The sequence below is a fragment of the Eubalaena glacialis genome, chromosome 4 (genome assembly GCF_028564815.1).
Source record: "Eubalaena glacialis isolate mEubGla1 chromosome 4, mEubGla1.1.hap2.+ XY, whole genome shotgun sequence".
NCBI classification, from domain to species: Eukaryota; Metazoa; Chordata; class Mammalia; order Artiodactyla; family Balaenidae; genus Eubalaena; species Eubalaena glacialis.
This window is the reverse complement of record NC_083719.1, coordinates 37,338,504-37,351,703: the sequence shown is the minus strand read 5'-3', so window position 1 is coordinate 37,351,703 and position 13,200 is coordinate 37,338,504. Positions and strand designations below refer to the sequence as shown.

General features: G+C 35.1%; 1 protein-coding gene across 1 annotated transcript in view; it reads right to left on the bottom strand.

Annotated features, from left to right (window-relative positions):
- Positions 1-1,406: 1,406 nt before the first annotated feature.
- MRPS30 (mitochondrial ribosomal protein S30) overlaps positions 1,407-13,200 on the bottom strand; it is a 54,598-nt gene continuing 42,804 nt past the window's right edge. The window contains exon 6 of the mRNA XM_061187768.1: positions 1,407-1,438. Within this exon, the coding sequence (XP_061043751.1) occupies positions 1,422-1,438 (17 nt within the window). The 3' untranslated portion in view covers positions 1,407-1,421. The remainder of the gene's footprint in view (positions 1,439-13,200) is intronic.

Genomic DNA, 13,200 nt, shown 5'->3' with positions numbered 1-13,200 from the left:
CATGTAGACGCCCCATTACTACAATCTTAGTTCAAAGGAACAACTTGGGTCATACATTCAAAATGAATGTGCAAGTTCACCTTACACATTGTCAGTGGCCCAGAAAACCTGTAAAATCATTTTTATAGAAAACTAAATTTCCCAAGGTTTTACTGATTTAGTAGTTTCCAGTAAATGAAACAAATAGGTCATATTTCTTATCTCTCTGCATATATTGCAACATTTTACTATAGATATCTATGTTTAGTTTGTATTTTTCTTTATTCCACTATTATTTACACATAAATAATAATTAGCTCCCTGTCAAGCTAAAACTTAGATGTTAACTTCATAATTATAATTTTATGATACAGACATCATTAGTGAATGGACAATTACAGAACACAGGCTAAAACTGGATTATAAAATGAGATTCTACAGAAAATGTGTCATAGTCCAGAAAAAGCTACAGGTTACTTTAACAGAGAATATTTAGGCCTTCTGGGAAGGATTCACTGTCCATAGGTTGTTTCCAAAAAATAGTTATTTGGTGTCACGTTAACAATGAGTATAAAATAGGTTTCCAAAAGGGCTAATAAAAAATTCAGTCAATGTAAACATTAGAAACCTTCATTGTGGGGTAAGAACCAGATAACCAATATTATAATTAGGACTCTGTTTTGGGCCTCATTACAAGAAAGACAACAGATACAGAGTAGAGCTTGAATTGAAAACCCAGTTTCAGAAAAGTAAACTTTCTGCATTTCAGTCACCTCATTTGTTATAAACACTTACCTTGAAGAGTTTCTGTGACGGTTAAAATAGGCTACAAATGATGAATATTAGGACATGCATGTCTCAATTTCATATATGAGAAATAAATATTGTTTAATTTAGACCAAACAATTATAAGAATAGACATATTTTCTTTTAAGTAGAAAAAATAGAACAGTTAAAAAATTGCCATTATTTAACTACTTATATCCCCTCAACATTAGCATTTTATTATACAATTAGAGATTGCCTTTCCTACAAGTAATTGAAATGATTCAGGAATTAATATAGAAATTTTACAATTATTATATAGATCTCAATATTGAAAATCTGTTATATTAAAACTTAAGGGTCTTGATAAAAATGTTTCTCTTAAGATGTTCTACCAAAAAAAAAAAAACTGACTAAACTGCACACATGAAGATTACTCTTTGATTATGGAGATGGATACAAGTATTAGAGTCAAATCTTATTTATGGTTTCAGCACTCAGCTTCATGGTTTGCCTGATTATGTCTAATAAAAGTGAGTCACATTGTGTAATAGGTGCTAAAATTGCTATAACACTACAGATTGAAATTTATTACATTAAGGTTCAGAAATATATATACCTCATTCACTAGGCCTGAAGTGGAAGATTCTTCAGTAGAATGCCGTCATTAGCACTCTCTAATCCATAGGTGTACCTGTTTGGGAAGGAAGTTATTATACTTTTATTACTCAAAATCGTCTCTATTAATGTAATTAGACATGGATACTTCTAATATAAAAATAAAATCAGAATAAACATTATGTTACTTGAGAAGAAACAATAAAAAGTAAGATTTAAAGAAATATAAAATTTTAAATATAAAAAGGTCACCTATTAATTAATTCTGAAATACACCTTAATATAACATACTACAAAAATCACACAGAGTTGGCAAAATAACTATTATCCTAATTTTCAAATGAGAAAATGGAAGTTCAGAGAAGTTAGGTGTATAATCATAGATCACATTCTTAGCAAGGGGCAGGACTGGAACTTGCACCCAGGTCTTCAGGTTCCAAAATCATAAGATTATACTTCAGAGAAAACTTCATAGTGGGCAACTACAGACATGTTGTTGACAATAAAGCACATGGTCTCAGAATCCTATAACTGAAGAGTCTACGTATGTCTTGTTGCAATAATTTAGTAAGCTTCAGGGCTTCCAACAACCTCATAACAGGTTAAATATCTGCAGCCTTTTTTGTCTTCTTTTCAATATTTAGCTTCATACTGTAGACAGAGCACCCAAGAGAACTGTCTACAATGATGGAAATAGTCTACATCTGCACTATCCAAAATGGTAGCCAATACCCCCATGGGACTATTGAGAACTTGAAATGTGGCTAATATGATGGAGAAACTGAATTTTTTGTTTTATTTAATTTTAATTGATCTTAATTTAACATGACACATGTGGTTGATGGCCACTATATTGTACAGTGCAGCTATAGACAATATAGTGTTATAGCTCTATGTTTTGAGACCTGTTTCTTCTAATGTACAGCAATGGAAGATACCAATTAAAAAAAAAAGAAAATTAAAAGAAACAGTTGAGATCTGAAATAAGACAACCATCTCTGTAGCATAGGTATGGAGTCAAAACACAACCATGGGCCAGTCAAGTTTAGCATCTGTAAGAAGGCAGGGCCAGATGGGAATTCCCAACTCGGCAAGTATGAGAAACTTAAAGTGATCCACGCCAGCTTAGGCAATAAAACAAATTTCATCCTACTCAAGGTTTGGTCAATTGTCCCAGTCTGTGACCAAACTCTGCCAGAGGTTAAAACTTAGATTAAGCAAGGAAAGTAGAAGCAAGCAAATGCAGCCTAGAGGTCAGGACATGGGCCATATTTTCATCTAGCTTAGTGACTAGTTTCCAGGTCTCCTGAATCTCTGAGGAACAGGAGCCCTGAGTCACAAATACAAGACCTAGTTCAGGTCTGAGAGTTCTGGCGAGTTTGGATGGAGAAAATTATAAAACTGCCAATAAGAAGGGGGTAAAAGCAGGTGAGGTAGAAATAAAATCTTCCACTCATTATAAGCCTCTAAATAATGAATAGGGAGATAGCCTACAACCTTAAAAAATATCTGATACATTTACTCTAAATAAAATGAAAACAAGGCAATCTGAAAATATTTTTAGAAATATGAATGCTTAGCATCCTTACCGAGCACAAAGAAGAGATAGCACTCATCAAAACGAACAAGAAATTATGAAACCAGCATGAAGAAATTATGCAAGAATGGGTGAATTTAAAGAACAAAATGGAAATCCTAAGAAATGATCAAATAAATTCATTGAAACTGAAAACTTAAAATAAGGTAAACTCCAATCTGAAGTATTGTAAAAAGAAAATTAGTAAATTCAAAGATGATGTAGAAAACTTCATCCAAAATGTAGACTAAAAAGATAACAAAATAGAAACTTTAAAAACAAGGTTAAAAATTATAGCTTGGGAGACTCCAGCATACACATAACCGTAATTCCAGAAAATGAAGAATAAAGTAAAAATGTAAAATGACATATATAAGTTAAAAAAATCAGTAAACACAAACAAAATCTAGCTAGATGCTTGCTCCAATATACTCCTTAAATATGAAGTGGGAAATTTAACAGTGAAGATTGATAAATAGTCTCCAAGAATATAATAACCAATAAACAAATGATAGTAAATAACATAATAAAAATGGAAAAGATAATCATTTATATGTAAACACATAAATGCATTGCCTTAAAATATGTAAAGTAAACATTATGGAATTATAAGATATTGATAAAAGTCACAAATATAATTGGAGATTTAAATCTATTTCTTTTATACATGGATAGAGTCAATTACTGACAACAGAGAGGATTTAAAGAACACAATAAACTCAATTACACAGACATATAACTGAGAATCCTACACCCAACAAATAATAATCTTTTCAAGCTTGCCTGAAACATTTTCAATATTTAGCCGTACTATTAAAAGATGACTTATATTTACTTATAAAGTACCAAAAGAAAGACTCTAGCTTGATCTTTTCTTTGCTCAGCCTATAAATAAAACAAAAGCTCTTCAGACAAATAATACTGCTCTTTTCTGCAGACACTGGCAATTTTTATTTTCCTCCACTAGAAAATATTAACTGACTCTTGAACATTAACAAGGAACTGTTTCTATTTTAAAGGTGCAGAGGGGGAAGAAAGACTATCTTGTAGGGGAAAATTCTTATTACAAACTAAGCACTATTCCAACAAAATTCGTAGTCCGAAGTATCAGTAACATTTCATTTATAGTCACATCTCTATCTAAAAAATAAAGGACATAGGTAAATTCTGATGGTAGGAAATATCCAGCCTTTTCTAACCATCCACAAACTTTCCCCAGTTCTCCCCAAGCATACTTAGATTCTTCCACATAGTCAGTATTTGATTGAATAAAAGAAAATATGTTGTCAAAGTAACCAAGAGTTTTCATTATCACTCAAACCTGTGTTAGCAATTACCAATGCCCATATTCTTTAGGAAGTGATTCCTTGCAATGAAAGTACCATTGCCTTGATTCTGGCAAGTTGGTGCTCGGTTGGTTGGTGGATCATTTCACAAAAACAATAACTCATGTTGGGGACATAATTTATCTACAGTTACACATTAGACTGGTATGAAAATAAAACTTCAGTGCACCATCCAACTATCGTACCTTCCATAATTGATTTTTGTATAACCAAAAGATGCGTAACTACACTTAATTTAATCACCCTCTAATGTTTATTTCCATTTGCAGATATAATCGCATTGTGAAATTGGTTGACACTGTAATGGTATAAAAGAGTCTATCTAAAGCTTGCTAACTTTTTAACTTACTTTTTTTATTACTCTTGTACAGAAGGACACACATATAACCTAAACTAACTGTGACTTGTTTATTACATTTATACTAAAATATTTTGCCAAATCAGTGTGCACACATTTATTTCTAATTAGATTTTCATTTTAATCATATTGAGGACCCAATCACTTTAAAATCTGCTAAAAATTCTAAATAGGCAGCAGAACTTTATGCAATTATAGCACAATTTGCATAACAATATTGGGCAATAAACACACCCATGAGTGCATATTTCTCTAAGGATTTTCTCTAGACTTGGACTTGCCTTGCTCTATTTCCCTGTATGCAGGAATCTTTTGGCTGCACCGCAGTTCCGGTGAGTTGGCTTCCTCTACTTGCTCTTAAATTCCCTTCCTACCTGTGTCTTGTAACATGTCAAAACCAGTGGCCTATCATATGTGAAATCTTTAGACCATGACAAGCACTCAGGTACTGTTGCCTGAATCACCTGCTGCATTTACAGAACAGGCAGATCCTCCTCGACAACCTGCAATGTCTACCAGCCCCTCACTGGCTACTGTTAAAGTCTGTCCTGGATCCTTCATCTGCCGTGGTAGTGCTGTCTACTCGCCAGGCCTTAGCAACCCCAATACCACCTGAGACCCAGTGCTGACAGACATTCAGAAGTCGATTCAATCTGCATTGTCAGGGAAGACAGCACAGGGGAGAGGGTTGGGTTTGCTTTTTGGGTTTTTTGTTTTTTGTTTTTTCTTTTAAAAACTGATTTTTATTCTCAGAAATGTCTCCTTGTATTCCTCCAAAGAAAGCAGTGTTCAATGAAGAATAAAGAAGAAGGAGAATGAAGCAGAAAAGGAGGAGGAGGGGTGGAAGAGGAAGAAAATAAACAAGAGGAGGAGAAATGAAAAGGAAGAGTTATATTAAAGGCTGCTTGTCATGAGAGGTGAACTCATAGACAGAGAATTTTCTCTGAAGAAGATGTTAGAAGTCAACTCGTAATTGAAACTTCTCTTTTGCATATTTAGTGAATGATCCCGCTCTACTTGAGGAGGCAAACAGGAAATGAGATATAATTTTCCCCTAGCAGCTCAAGGAGCTTGCATTGTTTACTCGTGATTTATTGATGAAAGGATCAATAGCACTTTCTCTGTTTCCAGCTATTATTTCAACAAATAACAGTGTAACCTTGCTTGGATTCAGTGCCCCAGACACAAAAGGAAATGCAGTTCATCAGTCTACCTTTCATCGACATCGTGTCCCAGACTGGTCCTTTTGTGGAGAGATTGCAGAGCGGGTGAGGGACAGAATTGGTTTCCAATATTCTTTGTGCTGGAATTTACTTTATTCCTCACATGACAATATTCAACATCAGGCATTTAGCAAAAATATAATCACATATACTTTTTAAGTTAGGAAATGTACTGTTTTCATGTAATGTTTGTCATTAGTTAAAGTTACATTGCTTTATATATAACTTTCCAGATAATGATTTTGAAATTGGGTATTGATAAACATTGAGATCTTAGTTCTCCAGCCAGGGATCGAACCCAGGCCCCCCTAACCACTGGACCACAAGGGAAATCCTGAAAAATATTGACTCTTAAAGTACTAAATCAATTATATCTAATATGATTTCTCTAAACCATATAGCTCCACATTCAATAATAAGAATTTTTGTCAATTTCCATTGCCATCTCTGGAAAACTCCACTGAACTTCATTTGAGAAAAATTTGTTTACAAGTTTATTGATAGGGTTTATTTTCCTAAGGATAGATAGAATCATAGAGAAATGCAACATGTCAATGATAGAAATACAAAGCTGTACAAAAAATAATGAAAGATTAGAGGTTCTTTAACTATCTAACCATAGAGTAATAATGGAATGAATTATGGGATATCAAACCAATGAAATATTCTGCAGATATTCATAACTGTATCTCTGAGAAATTTATAATAATACAGGAAAATATGATGTGTACTGGTAAAAAGAAAACTAAATAGAATTTGATATTGCTTATATACACCTATGAAAATCCCTAAAGGTGAACGTAGATAAAACATTAGAAGAAAATATACTAAAGGTTAAAAGACACGACCTTTGAATGATAATATTTAAAGTGGGGTTTTTTTCTCTTATTTCTCCTTTTTGTATTTTCTAAATTTTCTCTAATAAGAAAGGAAAACATTTTTTCAATAAAAAACTGTACAGGGCTTCCCTGGTGGTGCAGTGGTTGAGAGTCTGCCTGCCAACGCAGGGGACACGGGTTCGAGCCCTGGTCTGGGAAGATCCCACGTGCCGCGGAGCAACTAAGCCCTTGAGCCACAATTACTGAGCCTGCGCGTCTGGAGCCTGTGCTCCGAAACAAGAGAGGCCGCGATAATGAGAGGCCCGCGCACCGCGATGAAGAGTGGCCCCCGCCTGCCACAACTAGAGAAAGCCCTCGCACAGAAGCGAAGACCCAACACAGTCATAAATAAAATAAATAAATAAACAATTAAAAAAAAAAAAAGAAACTGTACAGTTTTTTTCTCCTTTCTTTCAGTTGGATCGCCCCAGTATGGCTTTATTACTTTATAACACTGACATTTTCTGATCTGGGAAATAACCTCACAAAGTGGGAAAGCAAATTCAAAAATCAATGTTCATTTGTTTTAAATTATGTATGATTTTGAATTCTTCATTCTTCACCAATAATCTAAAGGTAACACACAAAATAGGTAAAACTTGGAAGTCCTGTCATTTTTTATTTAAATTCAACATGGTGGATAGCATGTGTGTAGCATGAAGTGTTACTTTGAAATCATTTTTTTTTCCAAAGTGATAAACTACCAAATGAAAAAGAAGACATGTTTGTAAAAAAAGTAATTTCCAATATTGTTAGATGGAAATATAACAGGTTTAGCTAAGCAAGGACTAAACAAGGGATCATTTATATATTTAATGAATCACATAGGGAATAAGTTATTTATAGAACTGTAATTTGGTGTATTTGTTAAATTTCACTATTAAAAAATAAAAGCATTATCATAGCACAGTTATTGCTTTTTGAAATTTATTATTTCTTTAATAATCACTATTTGAGAAACTACCCTTTAAAATACGTCTCAGGGTCTTCTTCCATGTAGAACATATGATACCTAATATCATGTGAGCTCTTAATTTAACCATCTGAGAAATAATATAGTATAATTACCTACCATTTTTAATCTCTCTTAGCCATTTCCAATACTCATGACCGTAACTTACAACTAAAAAAAAATAACAATAATAAAAGGACTGACAAACCATATATCAATTCTTAATAGGTTACAAAGATTTTCTGGGATAACAAAGATTCAAGTGAACTTTCCAAATAGTTTACTCAGTTGATGGCCTATTCCAAAGTACGAGACAAATTCAATGCAAATCGTTATTTCATACGGGAAAGCTAGAGTAGCACTTTCAGAATAAAGCAAATTTCCCATGAACTGAATGTGGCACATCTTGGCCTATTTTGTGATAGAGATTGCCAAAAGAGGAGGAAATGTATATCTTATTCTTATTTGAGGACCTAGAGTTCATATTTATTTAAGTATATATTTGATTTATTTAAAGTAATAGATCTAAAATAAGGAGTGTGCTGCAAAATACATAGTATGTAGCCTAGGACAATTCATCTTTTGATACTCTTGATGACATCTCAAAGCAAAATATTATTTATCATAATTATTTTTGGAGAGAATACTAGTTAGTACATAATTTAATTTCTTATAATGACCTAAAGTCGCATTTTCTAATCAAAGTTTCAATTTTCCTCCTCCATGTCCTAGATTTTCTGGTCAAATGCAGTCTCAGAAATATATACAAACTTAATCAGAAAAACACTGATGCACTCCAAGGGAAAATACACTGGTGTGTGTGTGTGTGTGTGTATGTGTATGTTGGGGTGTGGGTCAGGGTAGGGGGACAGAAAGAAAAATGGGAGAGAAAACTAGATATCTAGATAGATTTAAACTACATGAAAAACACATACAGAAAAATTAAAGACTGCACGGAAATATTTCAATAATCCTTGAAAATGTTTTAGCAATATCTGGATCAGGGTAATCAGCTAAATTCTGTATGGTGAGGCTTGCTTTTATGGTTAAGAGCTTCACAATCTAGGAATCTTCATGTTGAACATAAATAACCATTTTTCCTTTTGAGTATAGAAATTGAAGGAGATTGAGCTCATGGATTTCTAACTACAAGATGGGATCCAGAAGTTGTTTTACCACACACGCACATTCTCGACATACCTCATTTTCAGATGACTTGCTTCTTACCCTCAAAGAGGAATACAGAAAATAAAATCAGTTATTGAAATAGTTTTTTTGAACTAATGTGATAACACATACAGAGCTAGACCTAAACATCTTACCAACTGGCATATATTAGGTATTCCAAAATGCAAATTCTGTATCCATTAGGACAACTCAGATGCCTTTAGAATGAGAAATTGAGATACTGCATAAGGAAAAGTTAGGAAGTAATGAAGTGACAATAAATTCATGAAGTGACAACTGTCATAGTTGGCTCTGTAGTAAAACTGAGTCTCTCCAACTAAGGATCATCCCACATTCTCTTGGGGGTTTATGAGTTCTCTGAGAATTTAAAAATTTTACTTTTTCATTTAAAGGTAAGCCTTAAAACTAATTTTGACAAGATTAAAGGTTAACCACTCTTTTTCAGTGATAATTACCATGTGAGAGACATTTTAAAAGTATAAGCCTTTAGTTTTCCAAGTCAGTGTTTCTCAAACTGGTGAACCTTGGAATTTTCAGGGACTAATAAGAAAATGTCTAATTAGTCACATGAGGCCTGTGAGTCCCAAATTTTCCTGATCATCTGAGGCATTAAATATGCCTTTTCCAGCTCCTCCCTTAGAGAGTCAGCAGTCTCAGTAGGGACTATGGAATGTAAAATGATAGGATTACTTGAGGTAATTTTTACCGCCAGGCAAGTTTGGCATGTACTGCATTAAAGGAAATTGGCTCTCAAGTATAAAGCTCAGAGGATTCCATGTTCTTCCCAAAGGTCAGAGGCAAGAACAGAGATTTGTTTGGCTCCAAAGCCCCTAATACTTTACTACATCAGATAGAACCCCATTACCACCCACTTCCAAATTCCACCCAGGGCCATAACCAACTAATCAAATTCAGTTCAGTATACCATGCAGCTTGGTACTGGTTATTTACATTATTGTGAAATCAACACTCTTGTACGTGGAATTATAATTTGCAATTCTGTCCTCGTTATCCTGACTTTTCTTCAATAGAACTGTCTTGCCTCTGTATATAAGACGGAGTTGAAGATGCAGTTAGTAAACTGAACTATTTGAATTTTAGACACTTCTGGAAATTTATGCAGGCAACAGAAAGCATATTTGAATTTGATAGTGCTTTAAAAAAGAATCAGAGGACTTCCTGCTCTGATGTGAAGGCAGGCCCATTAGCATGAATCAAAACAAAGGAATAATTTCCGCTTTTTCTTGATGCTAATTCACTCTGGAGTCATCCTTCTGAGTCTCCGCTTAAGGCTTTTAAAAGACTTGGGGAAAATATGTCACGAAATGGATCCATTTTAAATATTACAGGGACTTGCGGGCTTATTCGTTGTTGGCACTTGCATGTCCTCAATCAACAGTCTAAAGGCCAACAGAGCTCACTAATCCCCACTGACTACTTTTAAACAGATTGCAGATTTCAGTATCTGATGGAAATGTAAAGGCAATAGCATGGAAAGATTGCAAAGCAACTCTTGTAGTGTCTGGCCAAGTCAAAGAATAAAGAAGCTCCCCACCTACTTCTTTATATTCACTCAGACAGTGAAGGAAAGTGTACTGACCACTTCTGTCTTCTGGCTCTTTCCCAGCTGGGCAATCTTACCTCGCTGCAATTTCCCTTTAGCCTACCCTGCTCCAGATATACAGTCACCTTTTTGTTTCTCAAGGCTGAATCCTTCTCACCCTTAAAGATTCCAAGGCCCCTTAGAGAGGCCTTCTCTGAGAACTCTATATAAAATATCCACTTCTGTCTACTTTCTATCATATCACACCACTTTTTTTTTTGCATAGAACAGACACTTTAGCTGTCTTGTTTACCTTTGTATACCCAGTACATGTACCAGTCCCTGGATCACAGAAGGTTTTAAATACCTTCACTTCCTTTAAAGTGAAGGAATGAATAAGAGAATGAATTAGTAAATATCCTGTATCTAGTATTCACCTAAACAGTAGAGATGCCAAGTTGAATCAGACATGTAAACTCACGGAACTTACCGAGCCAGAAGAATGTTAGACAAGTTTAATATCCAAGGTTTGTGTTTTAGAAAGATCACTGTGGATGGGTAAAGTATGAAATGGATTGGAAAAGAGCTGGATTGAATGTAGGCTAAGTACTTTGGAGACTATCACAGTAAAGCAAACAAAAAATTATGAGGCTCCAAAGTAAGGTGGTGATATAAGGAAAGAAAAAGAAACTGATCCTAAAGATGCTAAGGAGGGTGAATTAATTGTCTGTAAGAAACGAGGAAGATGTTGAGTTTTGATCTTAGATTACAGTCTTAGGTAGCTACATAAATAAAGGTGACTTTCACTGAAATAAGGATATAGTAAAAGGACCATGTTGTTGTGAAAATGTATAAGAAGGAGAGAAAATATTATGTGTTAAGATTCTAACATATTGAGTTTGAACTGTCCAATATGTGTGTTCTTTCCACACCACCAGGCAAGTAACTCAGTTCTCTGTGGACACTGACCAGGCATTTCACAAATTTAGCTCAATTCTGTCACTATCTATCTGGAGTTAACCATCAAATCCCACAGGTTAAGGGATCAGTCCCACAAGACTGACCCTCTCCCCCCCTCCCAATTCAGCACCAATCCCAAATCCAGGTTGTCACCTGTGCTTCTAATTCACAGGCTATAGATCAGAGGTTCCAACACCCGCCTCCTGGGGTTCCATTAATTTACTACAGCAGCTCACAGAATTCAGAGAAACATTTACTTAATACATCACCAGTGCATTATAAAGGGTATTATAAAGGATACAGATGAACAGCCAGATGGAAGAGAGGTATAGGGTTTGGTCTAGGGAAAGGGGTGGGGAGCTTCCATCCTCTCCCAGTGTACCACTCTCTCCAGATCTCCATGTGTTCACCAGTCTGGAAACTCTCTGAAGCTCGTCCTTTTGGGCTTTTCTTGGAGGCTTCATTTCTTAGGCATGACTGATTAAATCATTGGCCATTAGTGATTGGACTCAATCTCCAGCCCCTCTCCCCTCCCCAGACGTGGGGCCGGGGTAGGAGTAGGCGGGAGTACTGAAAGTTCCAACCCTCTAATCACGTGGTTGGCTCCACTAGCAACCAGCTCTCAGCCTTAGGTTACCTAGGGGCTTTTCAAAAGTCACTTCATGAGCGTAACAGAAGACACCCATTGCTCTCATCACTTAGGAAATCCCAAGGACTCAGGAGTTCTGTGCCACGAATGGGGACAAAGACCAAATATATATTTCTCTTTATAAATCACACTATGACAGCTGTCTGTTGGATCCAGAAGTTGAGATGTTCAGGGGGCATTTAGATATATGTATCTGAATATTCCAGACAGAGATATAGGTTGGAAGTTTAAATGGGGCATCTTTGGTATATACAGAGATTGTACTAAAAACCATAGGAAGAAAGGAAATAAGCCAAAGAGCTTTAATAGAAATAAAAGACACGAAGGTCAAGGACAAAATCTGAAGGTGTACATGCAAATAGGCACTCATAGAAACACATGCAACCTCATGCATCAAGGGGTGGCTGGCTTAGCATTCATGAAAGGGATAAAAATTTCCACTGCACCTGGCTAAAACGATTGCCCATAACAGCATAATTATAAAGTAGAACAGTCCCCTTGGGAAGGCCATGTGCTGAATGAAAGAGTTGGAATAAAGCCAGAAACTACTATCTTCCCAATATAATAGGTACCAATGTATCATAGCCTTTGGTAACTGTTACCCTTTAAGGAAAAACAAAAAACAAAAACAAAAAACACCTGACATTTACCAAAAATGTAAAATTCTTTCCTTAGAAAAGTCGGAATTGTTGACATAATTTTGTGAGCCAAAAAAATAGAAGATAAGGTGATACAAGTTTTAATTCAGTCTGCTAACGTGTATCTGATCCTCCTCCTCCCAAAGGAGTCGCTCTTTCTAGAAATGCGTACACCTGAGCTATGAAACTTATAAGGGTAACATGTTTACCGAGTATATGCAAATTTAAAAGCCCCGTAATTAAAGCATCATAGTTTTTAATATCCACTAAAGGCTTTTGCTCTATTCTAAATCATCACATGAGGGATATGATATTCCTACTGATGGTTTGGAATGAAAGCTGGAATTACTTCTTAAAAGGGAATTGGTGAATGAGAGCAAAAATTAACATTTTTAATTAAAAATTTAAAAGCAGCAGGCTGTTTTACTGCATAGAAAACTACACATTTAATGACGTTTTACTTCAGTGAATGTGCCTTAATAGACTTTTGAACCTCTGTACAACTTAGCTTGTATACTCTACTTCTT